The following is an 18,964-nucleotide window of genomic DNA, read 5'->3' as shown; positions in this document are numbered from 1 at the left end:
GAATTCATTCCTACAGCATGATATTTCAGAAGTGGATTCAAAATCTAAAGATTACTAGTGAAAAACAGACAATTTGCTTCAGGGCCAGCACCAGTTCAGTGGGCAACTCAAAACCAGTAAAAATCTGGCATTCCTTTCAGTAAAGAGTGCCTATTTTCAGACTAGATTGTATCTGCTTACTTAAAATTCAGAATTGGTGCTCTCCCCTCCAATGCACTGAAACTTTCCAGCAAGGTTTAAGCAAGCGATTATCAAGCCCAACCATCTAGATCTGCGACACCGTACTGACCAAAACATTTGCTTGCCAAGAATGAGACAGCATCAGATTCATGGAAATTAATGCAGTCACCTCAATGAAAACTTGGAAGAGCAGATGCATTCAAAGTTTTCTGTCCAAGCAGAATTTGCTGCAGAGCCCTATTACAATAACTGTTTACATCCTGCCTACGCATATCAAACAGGAGGTGCATGAATGGATGGATGCTTAGCGACAGCAGATGAACGCATCTAATATATGCAGCCAGGAAATGAATAGAGTTTTCTTTTTCTCCCTTGTTTTCACTTGTTTTGTTGGCTGTATTATTATTTTATTATTACACATTATTATATGCGCATGCGACATTTTTCATGCTCTTTTTCAATGGGAGGATGGAGAATGGTAAGTATTCCAATTCCGTGTATAGTGGCTACAAGAACAAATGCTGGTTCTTGATATATTAGAGATGTTTAGAAACTCAACCAGCTGCTGGAGTTTAGGGTCAAACACATGTTGGCAAATTTACATGCAGGTAAATGACTCTCTAGAGTAATATAGCAGATGTAAGTTGAACACACTAAACAGGTAAGGAGGGTCTGTCAGGAAGAAGATTTTACTCCTGTGCACAGCTCATGTAGCTACTCTTGCCAAGGTGTGAGGACACAGGACAGCCAACCCCAAATTTACAAGAACTATGAGTCAGCATTACTCTCTGTCCCCAAATCCACAAAATTAATCATGTAATTCCTAGAACTGAGGCCATATGAGAAAAGCACCTAATACTGTGGCGCCTGTGACAAAGTTGCATCTAAGCAGGAAAAAGGCACATGGTCTTTACCTCCATGCTTCATCTCCCTTCAACTGCAGACCTGTCAGGACCTCACCCACAGATACAGCCAACCCTGTGTTATGTTTTTAAACACAAGGCTAAATTTTCCCTTCCTGACTTTCATTAAGCAGAGGTCACTGCCTATGCACAGCTCTAGAGAATAAAAGGGCCATAAAAGGAACTTGAGTTACATTGAGTGTGCCTACAGTAGCACTGTAATTTGGATCAGAAGCAGGCTTTTGAAGTGAAACTCTTCATCTTCCTCACTTACAGCACTCGGAGCAGTCCTGGAGCATGGCAGCTGGGCCCAGTTTTGCCTGAAACCAGATCGGAGATGTGCGCCAGGACCACACCTGATGTGCTACCACTGCTGACGCCATGGGGCCAGGCTAGAGCTAGGCCGAAACAAGTTCCCCCAGAGCCGCTACAGTGTTGACGTCAGGTCTTCATTAACAACTGTTTTGCACTAGAGATCTGCTTATATTGGGCCACAATACTTGCTAATGTAGCCAGAGCCATTCATCCTTTTAAGGCCCTTTTACACTGTCAAAACAGCATGGAAGGGGCCCCTGCGCATTAGAAACCAGGCCCAAGGCACTCAGCAGTTGAGTATCAGTCTTCTGTTTTTTACATGAATAGTCCTATTGAAGTGAATGAGTTTATTCATTCAACTGAGGCAAATAAAATTTGGGCCATGGTGTGCACTTTGTGTAAAAATATCTGCAAAGATTTACAGTATTCCCACACACAGATAAGATTATACTTGGCCAATTTTACCTCCTACTTGTCTTGCACAGTGACCCAATTTTACAAATTGATACAGGCATGAGTCTCTAACCGAGCAGTGCTGGACACATTGGTTCTGGAAGTTCAGCACGTGAGCTTTTCCAGTATTAGTCACTATAATACTATCATCATCCTTGTTTTGATTACTATGTCAGAAATTTGGGCATGCTTTAGACAGGATCATTTATATATTTCAGTGACATTTTTAAATAGTCACAGGAACATTTCTGTATCTGTTAGCACTGGGAATCTCATTTTAACAAGGAATTGGACTCAAAGTATTTGAGGTTGTCTCTTTAAATCTCTTCAGTAATACTGAGCACACAGATCTGAAAACCCAAAGGACTTTTTTTTCTAGAAAATCACTATTTATTTAACATATGATAACTCTGTTATGAAATTGTAGATTTAGCAGGCTATCCACTGTATGTTATTTAAGAAGCAACTAACTAGGGGTTATTAAGAACATATTGATTGAGTTATAAGAAATATGTAATAAAGACATATTTGGTTACATAACAATTAACTCTGCATCAATGTGTTTTAAGAGGCAGATGGTATTTATTTAACACACAATAAGTATCTTCTGAAATCTAAATTAAATTGGAGAAACTTAATTTACCTAAAAATGATTATGGGCTAAAAAATTCTGAACTGATTTTCAGAACTTCACATAAGTCCTTTTCACACGTAGGGAACAAAAGGATTCAGTTGCAAAACTGCAATTAAAGCAAACACTGCTCAGAGCACAAGACCTCTCTTTATCAACTCCTAATATGACTTGCTTGCCCTCCTCGTAGTAATCTGCAATAAAGGCACAAAATCTCATCTGCGCAGAAAAGAACAGCTATCTGCCTACTCAGATAAAGTGCGAGCTGGCCACTGAAAACAGCCACAGTGTCCTAGCAGTGCTGGAAGGAGTTTCATCGCTGATGGAGCAGTGGCTTTCAAGGTGCTCTCACTGAACAAAGCAGCAGTGCTGAGACAGCTCTTTGGGTTCTAATATGCTTGTAAATTCGGCCTCCTGTGATATGTGCTGCTACAGTCCTGAAGGACACTCAAAGTTTGTTCTCTATAAAATAACAAAGCAAAAAGCGGAGAAGAAATATAAACAGGGAAGGTGAGTTAACGGTAATGTGAGAAGGTCAGTCATTTAGGAAGTTCTCTGCTAGGACTCCTATAGCTCCTGTGGCTCATCCAAGTGCTGCGTAAGAGTATTCAGACGAACTACTCAGCTGCCCAGGTCATCCTGGGGTAGAGTTGCTCTGGCTATGAACTGCAAAGTGGTGCAACTGTTGTCCAGAGCCCTGCATTCATTTAATTTTTATTGGTACCATGTAGCTGCATGCCTATCAGACACGAACACACACACATACTCCAACCTACACGCTCTACTCAGGGTGCAGCATGATGACACTTGCATGGTACTCAGGGTTTTAGGTCTTTGACTCTGCCTTGCTCGGCTCCCATCTCAGACCTGCAGCTCAGGGAAGGAGACAGCATTTGTCCCTCTCCCCAGCCCTGCCACCTCCTTGCCCTGTGAGACTCCACTGCCCATGAGCTCTGTGTTGTCATGGGAGTAGAAACAAGATTCACCTTGTCCTTGCAAAAAAACATGCAAGAGGAGAAGGAGGAATGTGCAGGCAGAGCTGAAGTCCACAGGTATTTGTGAGGAGCAACAACAGCAGGAATCACAGGGCCAGAATTATTGATTGAAAATTCCTCCCATAACATATGGAAAAAGATTTGCCCTTTACATGGCAAATCAATGATCCTCAACTGAGTGCTACAGGCTGAGAAAGGAAGAGCAGAAAACAGATCAATAACCTTCTCAGTATGAACCAATTTAGGAAAGAGCCTTAACCCAGACTGAACACAGCACACGATAAAGCTGCGCTCTTAGAGCGGGGCCCTGGGCTGTTCCCCTACTTCTCCCCTTCCCGTTCAATTCAGTGCAAGAGTACGGAGCAGCGTGTGATCACCTTTCAAAGAAGTGGCCATCAATGGGTGGAAACCACTCCAGGGTGACAGAGGTGGAGGTCCGAGCCACAATTTGGGGGGCAATTGCGATAGGAGCTGGTTTCTTCGCGGGCTGCCAGCTCTGATAGACGAGGTCCAAGTAGCAGTGCATCCTGGCCACTTGGTTGGGCGTGAAGGAGTCGGTGCAGTCGTCGTCTGAAATTAAAACAGAAGCCACATCAACCACGCAGGAGATAAGGTGGGAGCAACAGAGAGAATTACAACCTGGTGAATAGCAGCTTCTTGCAAGGGCCGGGATGGATACTCGCAGCAATCAAAAGTTAATGGCCTGTGAACAAATTAGTGCAGACATCACTTGTGGAGACAGGTAAAAGGAAACAAAAGTTAAAAAGGAAAACATAAATCAATAAACATTCCCTCTCTCTGGTCCGGGATATTTACAAAGCACCTAGAGATCATCCCTAGATGAGACAGAGACACGTGGAGGCGAAGAAACAGCAAGCCTCAGTGCAGCACCTTCTGGTCAGAACCGGGGCTACCAGTGGACCTCTGGGCTTAAAAGAATGTCACGTCTAGAAGAATATCTCTGAGAGAGGATAGAAGGGCAAAGGCCGAGGAGTGTTAAGGTAAAGCATTGACGGAGATTCATGCAAACTGTGCGCGCGCAATAGACTTCGACAGATTTGTTAGACTAAAAGAACGCAGAGTTTTAAAAATACATAATTTTTTTAAAGCTCTTCAATTTTCTAATGAACAAACAAAAAATGTTCTGAAAGATCAATTTAAAAGAAGATCATTACAAACATTGATTAAAAATGTAAATTTTTGGTAGAGTAAAATAACTTTATTTCTATTAAAAAGCTCACCCATTACCATTATGATTCCAACCCCTTTCTGAACTTCTCACAAACATTGCTGATATTTCAAATTTCTTTTTCATTCAAAATGGAGAAATCATTTTGCTAGATAATTTCCTGTAAATACCCATTTCTCATTTCATCTGTTTTCCCCAAACATGATTTGGCAACAAGAACACATCTAGTGTCCTCTGAACACCATACAACTTTACAACTACAATGCCCTGGAGAAGTAGAAAATTACTATTTGTCTATTGTGCAGATCACAGAAGGAATAAATATGTTGTGCAAATTCATCCAGAAAAGCTATGCTGAAGAACTTATTGCTAGCACTTTAACCATTTTTCTGGTACTTTTCCCATCAGATGAAAAGCTCTTGAAAACACAGAGTGTTTCTTCACATGTGTCTGCAGTGTTCCCAGCCCAGGAAAGCTCAGTCCCAGATGGGACCTCTGCACGCTGCCGCGATACAAACAACAATGACAGCTTTGCACGGGTCAAGTAATACACTTTTCTGGGAAGATGCAGGTCACCGAAGGCTGTTCAGAGAGTTGTTTACGTGTGTGTAAGTTGGCAGTTCAGTATTGTAATAGCGTTACTAGATGCTCTGATGTCTGCAAGTCCGTGCCCTGTGGAACTCAAGAGGAATGAAAAAATATGAATTCATTCTAAAGAGAAGTGTGAATTTGCTGGCTAATTTAAAACCTTACCACATCTTCCCTGAGATGCAAGCGAAAGGAGGCAGCTCCGGTTGGGATCCTGCTCAAGCTACAGCCCCAAATGCAGCCCTGCCATGGTAAGGACACGGCAGTTCACATGTTCTCCTGTGTTTCTCCTAATTCCACTGAGCAGTGAACCTCCTCTCACCAAACATGAACAGCAGATAAACAAACACCACCACCTTGAAAATATCTACAAATCCCCGTGGGTATGCAGAAAGCTGCTTGAATATGACATCTCTGGATGTCCTCAACAATTATCAATGGTCTATCCCTGAGCGTGCTGTAAAAGCCATAAATATTCTTCACGGAAGCCCAGAAGGAGACAAAGGCCCTTAATAGCCATCATAAAGGAACAATAAAATATATATAGGACAAAGCAGTGAGACAATGGCACAGCAGAAAGATGACCTGCATTCTCAATCTGTTTGAACATCAGCACAGGTTGTTTCCTGGGGGAGGGGAAGGGAGGAGAGGCGAGGGAGAAAGGTATTTCACTTGATCACTTGATTTCAAGAAAGATCCTCCGATGAAGTAATAATTAGAGACATTCAAGAGACTTTGCTGGGATGATTATTCCAACAGAATTCAGAGGCAGAATTCCTGCTGATTTCATGAAGAGTTGTCTAAAAGACTAACATCTTTTTATTTGGGAACACCACGGCTATTTGAACTTGTAAAAATAATTTACAAGTCCAATTTCTCACACTTCACGATCTTCTGGACATCGTAATTTGTTATTTCAGGGAAAGAAAAGTTACCCTTTAAGTCAGTGCTTTGCTACAGAGCTGAGGGTAACTGGACAGATGAATGTTAGACAGAGACAGACAGACAAACACAATATGATCAAGCTGTACGCAAGCAGCAAAACAGAAAGGAAAGAAAGGCAATGTTTAGAGCTGCATGACCTCAACCTAGATGTTTCAAAGGTATTTCTACAGCAATTTGATATCCTGATATATTTTTATTCCATGGGCAACAACAGAAAAGCAAACAGATTCATGCATGAGCTCTAGAGATGCCTATCATGTCGCTTCACCTAATTTTTCAAGGAAAAAAAAAAAGTTTCTGCTCAGAACACTAGCACATACGTAGCTCCCAAGAGCAGATAAGTATCTCTGTGGTCTGCCTCTGCCTCAGCTCTCGAGAGAATTGGCAAGGCAAGTTCTCTTTGGAAGAAGAGACTTCAGCGTTTTGAAACACACATGCTCCACCCCTTGTCACACACACACAAGCAGACCTGGTGGAGGGATATTGCCATCTGAAGCGGCACTGACTTATCTGTGTGATGTTACCAGGAGGCTGCGTCAGGCAGGAAGACTCTGCCCAACCGTGTGCACAAAAGTGCACAACACGCTGAGGAGCTGGTTCAGGGTGGGCATGCTTGTCCCTGAAAACACCTTCTAAACAAACAGGAAAACAAAGAGAAAACTAAGCATCACTTTTAGCTAGTGCCACGAAGGGCATAAAAGCATTTCTGTTATAAATCATTTCAATCTGTGCCCCAGATGACATTAAACACTTTGCTTCTCTACAGTTTTATTACAGAATAAGCACTCCTATGACCTTTTGAGTGGGCAATCTGTGTTTTTGCCTGGGTATAAAGGTGCCCTTCAGTGGCTGTAAGTATATTGGTCGCCTTTAAAATGTTGTTGATGCTGTCAGCTCAATGTCACAGACCTTCATCACGGCTAGACCCTGTGACCCAAAATAAGGGGAAATACAAGCCAAGGTATCCCCTACTCTTTCTGGGAAATAACAGAGGATCCTTCAACTCCCCTTGAACTTCCAGGGGTGCAGCAAGGACCCCACCCCACCCTTGTCCGACGGGCAAGGGTCACAGGAGCTCATGCCCTCTTTGCGTTACGCTCTGTTGGCAGGAGTGCCATGAATCGGCATCCCTGAGCAACACAGCTGTGCCTACAGAAACCTGCAGAGTTATAACTACAAAATCAGGCTTTTGCTTAAGCAGCTTATTCCTCTTGGAGGGGTGGTTTTACCACACTGATACGGAGCCTGTGTAGTTGCACTCCCAGCATAAACCAGCACAGCACACGGGGAGTCTTTGACCAGAAAAGCAATCCTGATCCAGGTACTATCCCAGTATTAACATGCTGATGAGGAAACTCAGATGCGAGTGATTGTAGCTGAACAACAGTGAGAACAACAGTGACTCCAAACCAAACACCAAATATGCTATTTGAAAGGAGGCATGGAGGCATGAGCAGTGTTTCATTAGATATGTACCTATCACAGGTTCATTACACAGCCCTGGTGGTATCAATATTCATCTGACATTCAATATGTCCTTGCGGGAGGGTAAACAATCTCTGAATTTGGGTTTTTCAAAGACGACCTCATAAATCAGGCATCCAGATCCCAGGGAAACAGGGTGTCAAATTTGCTTTAGAGTCTGTAAAAGCTGTTTTCTTAATGCTTATCTCATTTCTTCCCTCCCCCAAACCTTCTGCCTGGTCATCCCATGAAACTACGTAAAGTCAGGAAAAACTGGGAAAAAAGAACAGGAGAACTGGAAGGGATTCCTGAGGCCACCAAGTTCAGTCCATTATCACTTTTGACCCTAGACCAACGGACACACACGTCGGCATAAAGCCCCGCATGAAATGGACTGTAGAAATGGGAGGTAATACTGCTATTCTTTGGTGCTGTCCAGCCACAGACACCAACAGCAAACTGAGGAAAGCCACGTACCTGCATAACTCATGAAGTTACTGAACGGTGTGTTTAGGAAACTGTGAAAACCGCATGTGTCATTGCCAGGTCCAGGATCTCCACACAGCTTGTGCTTAGGAGCAGGGTTGGTGTCACTGCAGAGGTCCCCAGTCTCGAAGGAGGGCTCAGTTTCCATGCACGGATCACTGCAGGAGAGGATCTCTGAGATTCCCCGGAAGACGTGATAGAGCCCCAGGCTGTGCCCAATTTCATGGATCATCGTGTGCGTGTGGCCAGGGATTCCATAGAAGGAAGGATTCAGCACAATGCCACCTGCAAGGGGAAAGAGAAGAGTTTCATTTGCCTTGTCTTCCTCAGAACAGCAAAAGAAAGTGAAAGGAAGACAATCTGAAGGGCAGGTCCCACTGGCAGTTCATCAGATCCTCTATAGCCCAGACTGTTTTTTGCACAATCAGGCACATTGCCTGCTCAGAGAAACTGCACAGCAAGGTTTAATCTCACCCTTAATCTGAGGCTCTAAGGATGAGGAATCATGGGACAAAGTCCAACGTCCTAAACCAAAAACACAGTGACAATCGGTCTTTCCACTGAATATGGTCAGTTTGGTTGGTTTGTTAACTCAAACTAAAATTCGACACGCAATTACCTCACACTATGGAATTTCAGATCATTTAGTGTACTTAAATAGAATGATTCTGCCCAGATAAGTGTAAGCAATGCATTTGATACCAAGAGTCAAACAAAACATACCTGGAGCACTCCCTGTATATTATTCCACAGAGGAAAGATATAACAGAAGCCCATTAACTTCTGAAACACCCTAAAAACTGCAGTAGGTTGCACCAATATTTGCAAACTAATACCTAGACAAAGAAAACAGAATACACCCAAGGCTGGAACAGTTTTTGTGGGGTGTGCTCTGATCATATAGATGGCTTTGAAGTAACTGTCAGAAACACACTCTGTTCATGCACTCAGACAAGCCTAGCTTGATCTGAACTGCACAGGCCACTAATGAATATGCATAAGTCTAATGTGTCAAAAAATATGAAATCCTGGAATGTGATAATTCTAAAAGAACTGCACGGTTGTTAAATGTGCACAAAGAAAACCGATGGTGATTGTTGTTGTTGTATGCATTATGGGATGTGTAGAGAAGCAAATAGTAAATTAGTGAGGCTTTACAGTATATTGAATTAATCATAAGAATTATATTTTTAGCTTAGCTAGATGTACCTTTGGATTTATGATATCCTTAATATTTTCTTTATTTAGCTTGTTAACCTCAACTTTTCCAAGCCTTTTATTTAAAACTGTTTGTGTATATTGCCTACCATGAGAACGGGAGACTGCTTTGTAGAAGTTATAGTGGGAAAATAAATCTTTCATATGGTACACTAATAATTTAGTGACAATGAGGAGAGAAAAGGTTTTGGCAGAAGGAACTTTATCAGTGACTGTAGCTCAGGGAAGATGAGATCACTGGGTTCTGACACAACATAGACTCTTCCTTCTCATCTGCCTGGAGACTTGGTTGCAATAACCACAGAATTAGAGGAAAGTAAGGCTGAGAAGATCTTAAGAAGTCATCTAAATTCAACTCTCAAACAATGCGGGACCAGTTAGGTCTATACCATCCCTCACCCACATTGGTCTAAAGTCTCTTTACAACCCCTGATGACATGACTGCCCCAACAGTCAATTTCAGCACTCAGTACCCTTACGGCTGCAAGGATTTAACTCACATCTAATCTGAATTGAGTTTTTTTGGCAACTTAAATCCACAACTTCAAGTCCTGCCTCACACAGATATGAAGAACAGAAGATTCTCCTCCCCTTTCATCAGCTTTTATGAGATTGTCATCATCCCCACTTCAGGCTCTTTTCCTTCAGTCAGAATAACTGTAATCCAGTCAACCTTTCCTTGTAGCTCAGTCCTTTTTCTAGACCTCCCTGACTGTTGTTCTCCTTTGGTTTTCCCAGTTGTCTCACATTTTCCTTCCAGTACAGTGTTCACACATGGTACAGTGTTCCAGCTGAAATTTTATCAGTGCTGTAGAGAGAAGGACCACTTTGGATATCTTGCAAGGACATGTGCATACATAGCAACAGAGAAAAGAGTTTCCCTTTGTGAACGGGCATGTGTGACTACACGCATACAGCGGAGAGGAGTCACATGTGCACGTACAAACCACATATAGAATTTAAAAAAATTGAACTGAAAGTTCAAATACAGACACAAAAGAGTGAACAAGATCAATCACACTGCAACATCGTGCCTATCATGCCACACGCAGCGTCTGCACATCCTTTTCCCAGCACTGAACTGGTCCTTACACTAGCTCTCCACAGGTCCAATTAACTGCCTACAGACCTACCAGTATGCAGCCACTGCAATCCCCATGTTCCTTGCGTCCCTCTCCCGCTTTATACAATACATGCTCCAAGTCCTCCAGTGCTTGGGGTCTAACCATGTGGAGCCATTTACACCCAGAGAATACCCTGGTGCATTGTTTTGTGGGGGTCTCTTTCCCAAAGATACTTCCAGGGTTTGTTTTCCAATGGCAGGAGTATTGGTGAAATTCCTCAGCAGGACGTGCCTTCAAAATAAAGGCTGGGGAAATGGTTCTGGCATTGGACAGCCCTGAGGCAGCTGGAGAGGGAGATTTTATTTTTGCCTTTGTTGAAAATTTATATTTTTCACAGCTGTCAAGAATCTAAATCAATTGCAGTTTTACAGAAAAGATAAACTCCCTCACCCAGACAATCTCTATCCCAGCCTTTAGATCTGCACCACAGGACATATTTCATTTTTTTTTATTAAGTACATATTGGATTTATAGAAGAGAGTAAAAAAGATTAAAGATGAATTCTTACAGACCAAGCACAGGTCTGGGAGGGCTATTATGACAGGAAATTATGACCATTATTTATTTATTTTTTATTTTTTCCACTGCAAGGCAACTTCAAACTATTGGCTAAACTCTTTTTCTCTTCAAACTCTTTTTTTCTCGTGAGATCTTTTTTTCGTCAATGAATTCTGTCAATACACTGTAGGAGCTGAATTTAAATTGTTTTGCTCAGGCATGATGTTGACAATTAGCTTAACGAAGTGACAGAAGAACTCATCAGGGCTTTGGGCAAGCCCCAGCCCTCTTGCAGAAGGTTCTTCTTGGCACTCTGGAGCTCTCCCCTTGTTCTCTGCTCCCTCCCATGGCAACACCAAGGGAAGCTGTAAAAATATTCGTTTAAAGAAGGATCGGCTAAATTACAGCCTTATTTCACTCCAGCAGTGGCATTAGGGCTAATGCTTCCCACCAGCAACCCACACTGTTGCACAATCAGAAGCAGAGTTACTCTGGGGCTAGTGCAGGAGTAGGGGGTTGTGGTATCACAAAGTGACAGAAATCACATCAGCGTGGATGCTGGTCAAGGGGTTAATATCTGTCTTTGGTTTTGCCAGAAGATGTTGCCATGGGGCTTGCTCGCTGTCAGGCATTTACAGCATCTTCTGCTTTGGGCGCTCCCAGCAGGAGCCCATGGAGATGGGGCTGGAGGTAAGTCAGAGTGGAAGCGGCTTCACTTCCAGCCTAGCTCAGCAGGAGACTGGATGTGTGTCAGTGCCACTCCTCGGGAAGGGAAGTTTGCTCAAACTTCTTCCAGAGCAGCTGCAGAGCTGGATGTCGTAATAAAACATTTACTAACTGAAGTAGGGCAGCCAGCTCCAACTGCTTGGTCTGACCATGGAGCCTCTCTCAACTATGAAGACAAGAGACTATAAAGGGATGTTAACTTCTAGGTTTTGGGGTAATGCATTTTTGAACATGGAAAAACCTCCCTGACTGACGGCTCGGGCTGTAGTTCAGCACTTACAGCATGCTTTAGAATAAACATTGTATTTACTCTCCTTGTCTAGGCTTTACACTTACCACATCTTTTTTGTTTTGCTCAATGTGCGGTTGGGTAATATAAAAACTGGCTGAAACAGCCTTTCACAAAGACTGAACTTGGATGAAACTGGACTTCCCTTCCAGCCTAGGAAGGTCTGGACAGCCTGAGAAATGTCTGGAAAACTTGTGAGAATCCCTGCTCATATAAGATGACCAGATCGGGTTTGCAGCCCCAGGGAGGTTTGCACAGTTGAGAGAAGTACATACAGACTCAGTCAGTGCCTTCTGAACCTTCTGAGGTTCATCTGATGTTTTGCAAGGAGCACAGGTCCAGAGGCACTGCAGGTGTCAGGGCAATGAGGCATTTGGGAGGTTGCACAGCTTTGTCTGGATCCCTGGGTTCCAGCAGCCATGCTCAGCAACCTGGTTATGAAACATGCAGGGCAATCTGCAGGGTAGTGAACTCCTTCCAGTTCCACTCAAATGAACACTAGAAATACAATCTCTCAGCAGTTTGCTCTTTTGCACATTGGTGGAGAAAAATAGCAACAAATTTTAACTACGTCTGTGAGGAAAATTAATTGAACGCTTACTGAGTAATGAACTACAGATCAGAACGTAACAGGCTAAGGTTAAAAATTCACTTCTGTCTACCATCCCCCCACCTATCCCCCCCCCAATCCTCTTCGCAAAGTGCTCCCATGGAGTGAATGCCCTGTAAAGTAGCTTCACTTAAAAGGTGAAATACTTTCAGCTTGACATCATCTACAAATACCATAATATGCTTTGGGTTTATAACCTAATATTTTCCTGGTTGTGAGCCAGTATCTGGGAATCGTGAAATACTTTTTTTCCCCTGACTGTATATTAGAGGAATGATAAGAAATCAGAACAGAGCTTAAAGCATATTTGTCTTTCCTTTTTAGCGCCTCAAAAGAATGCTTTACAAAGAAGAAACATCTTTATCACTCACCTAGATGCATCAAGGCTTCCTTGTCCCAGGGCCAAGTTGCCACTCCAGCCAGCTCTTCCTCGGAGGAATTAGCAAAGAAGATGTTGAGGTGTGTGGACCCATCCAGTTTGAGTATGTTCTTCAGTTCATTGACATCTAAGTATGCTCTGTAGAAAAAGAAAAGCAGTTTGTTGTTTTTTTTTTTAAGGTGACACAAAAAGCAACAAAGTATTGAAGAAGTGCTGCAATCCAGGCAAAGATCTTATAATATCCTGCATATCAGTCACCTGAAATATTTTAATAACCCACTCCCAAACTTCAATTACTTTGCATTCATATAGTGAATCTCATCTGAGCACTTCAGGCCATTGATTAACTGAGGCCACAAAATCCAAGGTAAATACATAAAGCTGTCCACATTCCTAAGATAAGTATAGGAATCTGTTTATTATGAATATAATTAATCATGTATTATGGTCAGTAAATTTTTTTATATCAGCAGTTACCTTGCACATTTCCTCTAAGCTGTTTATTAACGTTACCTCTAATTTTCCTTCACAAAAACAAGTTTCACACATTCAGGCTGGCGCAACAACTAACACTAGCTCACAAAGTTACTCCTTTAGCACCGGCGGCAGTCACTTGTGCCGAGTTGCGCATGGTCTAACCCTGACATAGGATGGTTGTTTGGGAATTGCTATTTTCAGCAAGCAAACCTGTGCCAAGAGATCTCCTTGCAAGAGATCTTCACAGCAGTGGTACCACAACACGACATAAATGCCTAAGGCTCCTTAGGTCCCCCCTCCAGGATGACCAGCGTTTCTTCTTAGCTTTGCTCTGTAACCTCCAGGCATCCCGAATCTGCTTGCAGACAAGCAAAGCCAATCCCTGAAGCTTGGTGGCCATCGGGAGTACTGTTAGCACTCCTTTAAAGTAGACTTCATCAATACTGGAATACAGCAGGAGCTACTTGCCAAAGCACATACCATGGTGCCACACTGCTTTCAGTGCCACCGCGATGCTCTAACTCAAGAGTAAAGCTAGAGAATGTGAAACATAAGAGTAAACCCATTGCTTCTGTCTCCAGCTCACATTACCTTTTGATACTAAGTATTGTGCTAACACATAATCTAAACCAAGGATGAGTTGTACTATCTTCACTAGACAGGTGGAAACAATAGAAAGAGAGATCACACTGACTCAAGCACGGTTGACTAGCTTGTAAGGAAAAGACACCACGATGGTCTTGAGCAGGTTCATTTCTGCTTCCTAAAGTCCCCCTTTCCATATGTGCATGGGTGTGTATAGGGCTCCTGTAGCTCTCACAAACCAAACGCACTCACATTCAGTAAGCAGGGTTCCCTGCATACTTTGCAAGGCTTTCGTTCCCAGAAGGGTGAAGAAAAAATAGGGGAGTTGGCTCAGCACCAAGATCTTTCTGTCCTTCCCTGGAGGACTCCCCAATGGAAAACACATTCATATTTCCACGATAGATTCCCCTGCCACTTGGTGAAGTCATTGCCTCCAAAATAGTTCATGGCTGGGTGTCCCCAGGCCCTCGCTGACTCATGGAGGAAGACGTGCTCTTTGGGGACACCAGTGGAAGGGTATGTTTCCATTCCATACAGTTTATTTTCTGATCGATGTGGATGACATCCTGAAGGACAGGTCAGCACTGTGACCCTTTACACATTTCTCATCTCTCCACTGTTCCCAACACATCTATGGAAAATACACAGATCTTTCCCTTAGCTCCTCAACCTTGTTCTGCATCCATCTGCACAGTGTTCTGAGGCTGTGCGTAATCTATTTCCAGGATCTTCTTTGTGCCTTTGAAAACATCTTTTCCAACCATGGGCTCATACTTACGCAGGTCCATGAGCAATATTTGAAATTACTTATGAGAGCTAATGTGCATTTCCAAATGAAAGTGTGAGTGCATCGGGGGAATATGTGACGGAGGACACACGCATGTGAAGGGGACAAAGAGTGTGTCTGCATGCATGGCAGCATCAGTAAAAGCCAGTGAGCAAAAGCGTAAGAGAAGGTGGGAGTGGTGTGATACTTCACACAAGAGAAAAGGGCAGAAACAGAAGCACTGCGTAGCTCTGAGTAGGAAAACGTTCGTGTGTTTTGTATCGCAGTGGGAAGGAAAGGCCCCACTGTCTGTCCGGGGACTGCCGTTGTTGACTCTGGATGCAGATACTTTATGGCCTATGCAAATCCCTGTCGAGTAACTATAATCACACTCCCCTCCTGAGATTACCATTTTTATCCTCACTCTTCTCTTACGGTTTCAAATAATCTAAACTAATATTTCTTTATGCTCAGCTGCCTCTTTGCTTATTGTTTACACAATTCAATCCCCATTTATATCCTCAGTGCGTGGCCACGATCGCGCTCTCACTTGCATACAGGCTATGTGCTTCACCGTCTAGGGCTGTTTTGTACGTGGATTATTACTGCAGACAACATCCAGAGCAGACAGCATTTAACTAATTGGCCAGTGATGTCAGTGCGTCACCGAGACTGAACTCATGCCTTACGTAAATCCACTGTACTAAGTCAATTGGACTGGCTTGTATAGTATTTCCCTGACCACTAATTCTCTGTTAGCCAACAAAAGTCTGCGACGAGCAGAATATATTCACATGGTGTAAGATCAGAATGCTACGAGGATTTTTAGCACAGGAGTAGGTGTAAACAGATCATGTTTGGGAGGGAGTAAATGCAAACCCCTTTGTAAAAGCAGTCAGCAACCCCCAACACATAAACATGCTCAAGGATTCAGCTCAGGCAAATCCCTTGTAAGCGTGCAAACACGTACCTGCGTGTGCGTGCATGAAGAGAGGTGTGAGTGTGCACGCAAGGGTTTGGATTGTGCACACGTACAAGACAGCCAAGAGCATGTATGCAAAGGAACCAGCATGTGTGTGTGTGTGTGTAAGGGATAAAAACACAAGCTGGAATTCCATCCTCTCCTTCCTCCCCATGTTTCTAATAACCTCCCATCCCTATCCATCATCACCACATTCCTACACTCAAGGAGGCATAAATTAACTACTTTTGCAGTTCATGTCCAACTACGTAGCCGCAGGCAGCAGACCCAACAGTTACCAGGTCAAAATAGTTTTCAGTTATTGTGTTGGACTGGGCTGACTCCCCCCTGCTGCCGCGGCTGCTTTGTTATCAGCCCAGACTATCTGACCCAATGCAATCTGCGAGCATTGCTTACACTTCTCAAGGTTATGTGGGTCCCCTGATAGAGGACATAATGTCTGTCACATGGGCTCGTGCCAAAGAGAGCCAAAGAGCCCAGCCTTTCCAGCACTGCCAAACTCACATTTCAAAGACATGAGTGCAGTCTTGGAAAGGGATCAAAGCCTTTCCAACTGTCATTAGAATATTTCCTTTATGCATCTCTCCGTGAGTGCCAGCAACATATTTCATAAAATTCATTGGCTCGAGATGGTACCTCCAATATTAACCTGAATGGGGGAACTGTCAGGGCAAGTCTATGTGGAAAACAAAACAAAACCCAAAGCACAACAAAACACGTGTAATTCCTGTAATGGAAAAAACATACGATGCTGTGAGCGTGCCTTGCTCAAGAAAGCCTAATGAGCCTATTAGTGCATCATAAAAGGTCTCCTTTGCTGGAATCTGTTTTAGGCATAGAAATTCTATGGGCTGTTTAAGGCCATTTGGGACAGCAAATCATATCAGGCAATGTGCACATTCCCACCCAGATCTTTTCAGTGACTTATTTGTCCAAAGCACAGCTTCAGTTTGCTTTTTTCCTCCACTGCAGTGTAAGTAGACCTCTGAAACTGTACCGTACAGCAGCTCACCCTCATCCAGCAAGCCCCAGCCCTCAATCAGTAATATGTGTATCATACAGTGCTCCAGTTTCAGTCTAATGGAGCCTTTAGCTCACCCACCAGTGTCTCGCGACTGCCCTGCCCCATCAGTCACACGAGCCATTAGCCCCGTGCCCATCTCATCTGTCAAGCCCCTTTCCTGTCCATTTGGGCTGTGGCTTCGCTGCAGCAGGACTCGTCCCTGGGCAGCGAGGTGAAGCCCCCAGCCAGCAAACCCACCTGCCCGCGGGGACCTCTGCAAGCTGTCCCCTTCTGCTGGCCCTCAGCTCCAAAGCCAAATCCAGCCACAAATCTCTGGGGCTTAGCTACAAACGCATTTGACAATGGCTTTTAAACTCAGTTGGTATCAGGTCTAATTGTATTAAATCTGGCCTTGGCAACTAGAGTCAAACAGTTTTGTAACTGGGTTGGAAACTCTTCCTGCCCCATTTTCCTCCAGGTCAGAGAGTGGCTTTCCCGTGTTTCCCTAACGTGGCCGGGGTGCAGTCTCTTGCACTCGTGGTTGTTTTTGCAAGGAACACGGAGCCTTCCAGCCCTTATTGTTAGGAAATGTTTTCTGCTGTTTGCTCTGAGTTATTCTCTATTTGACTTTGTTTTGTGTTGGGTTTTTTTTTTCCTTCAAAGACAAGTGTCACTTTACAGCAAGAAAACAAACAGAGTACTTGAGGGATTATTTGCAAGACTCCACCCAAACACAGAGTAGGAACTTTGCTATCTGCTCCCTATGGAGTATGGTCTCCAACTGCCTGATGAGTTTGTTAGGAATAAAAGGCACTACATTTGATCATTAGAAACAAACCAACCAACCAACCAAAACTGCCAGCATCTTCTGAATTGGGAAGTCAGCCTCAAAAAGTCTCCATTTTATCTCTTGACATACAATGGCCTATCCTTTACCTACCAGGTTCAGGATATGGCAGGACAGAGTAAATCTAGTGGAATTATTGGGACCCAGTACATCACTCATTCCCAAGACTCCTTGTTTCTGCTTTCATTTGGTGCTCTGAAAAGAGCTGTCAGCCCAGCTCAAACCATGGTATACAGTTTAGCAGACAAAGTTTTTCTGGACAGCCCTGGCAACACTTGCTGGCAGCCTGTGACGGATCCAGGTGTGATTCCCAACATGGTGTGGCTGATACGCCTCAGTGGTGTTCCCTTGGTCCCTCCAGCTCTGACCTTGGCCCCAGGATTGACACTAACTCATTAGAGCAGCAAAGACCACAGCAGTCGGTATGTGGACAGGCACTCACCAACTGTTTGTCCTTCTTGTTTAAGCAACACTGGGGGCCCAAGGTTTTAGGGTGCAGTGTCCACCTAGAGATTTTCAATATCTCCGTGGAACAGCAAGGACAGTTTTGAGATAAATGATGTTCTTCCTGAAGATAATGGCAAGAGTTGTGACTTCAACAGCACTGAAAGCTGACCTTGAAATGAGGCCATTTGGCAGATGCGCACAACTGTAATTTAGCTTTTCCCCCTGTGATTTCTCAGTCTTGGGTGGTTAGACATGGAACTCTCCTTTTGGAGATGCAGCGTTGATGCCAGTGTGCAAGCTGCCTTTTGCCTTCTGTCATAGAGTCACAGAAAAACAAGTCTGGAAAGGATGTCCAGAGACCATCGCTAGCCCTCCATCCCAAAGTAGGGGCATCTCTATATGTCACATCAAGCAAATTTTTACCTATCTCACACTTAAGACCACACACGACAAGGACTCTGCCACTGCCCCAGCGACCTGCAGCCCACGTTTCAATACCAGGAAGTTTTTCTGAAGGTCTACCTGAATATTTTTTGCTGCAACAGATGTGCATTCCCCACAGACAGGGAGGTTACGTGATTCCCTTCTGCTTTACCAAACCTATTACTTATTTGAAAGCTTATTGTATCTTCTGTACACCATCTCATTTTTAGGCTAAAACCACGTTATTTCTTCATCGTCTCCCCACTGGTTACATTTTTTAAGACCTCTGGTCATTTCTGATGCTCTCATCTGCACTCTCCACATCTTTCTCAAAGGCAGGTCATCAAAAGAGGACACAGTCCTCAAGCTGAGAGCTTATCAGTGCCATGTAACTGCTACATTCATCCTGTCTATCACCTCCAACCTGACATCAAGTACACAG

The 18,964-nt window shown here is 43.6% G+C and overlaps 1 protein-coding gene across 1 annotated transcript in view; it reads right to left on the bottom strand.

Annotated features, from left to right (window-relative positions):
- Positions 1-18,964, bottom strand: part of PAPPA (pappalysin 1) — a 177,378-nt gene that overhangs the window by 112,296 nt on the left and 46,118 nt on the right. Inside the window, exons 3-5 of the mRNA XM_068413809.1 lie at positions 12,985-13,130; positions 8,140-8,433; positions 3,854-4,046 (exon numbers count right to left, since the gene is read on the bottom strand). Of these exons, the coding sequence (XP_068269910.1) occupies positions 3,854-4,046; positions 8,140-8,433; positions 12,985-13,130 (633 nt within the window). The remainder of the gene's footprint in view (positions 1-3,853; positions 4,047-8,139; positions 8,434-12,984; positions 13,131-18,964) is intronic.

Source organism: Nyctibius grandis, chromosome 16 (assembly GCF_013368605.1).
Source record: "Nyctibius grandis isolate bNycGra1 chromosome 16, bNycGra1.pri, whole genome shotgun sequence".
NCBI classification, from domain to species: Eukaryota; Metazoa; Chordata; class Aves; order Nyctibiiformes; family Nyctibiidae; genus Nyctibius; species Nyctibius grandis.
The sequence above is the reverse complement of the archived record's forward strand: the minus strand, read 5'-3'. Positions and strand labels throughout refer to the sequence as shown.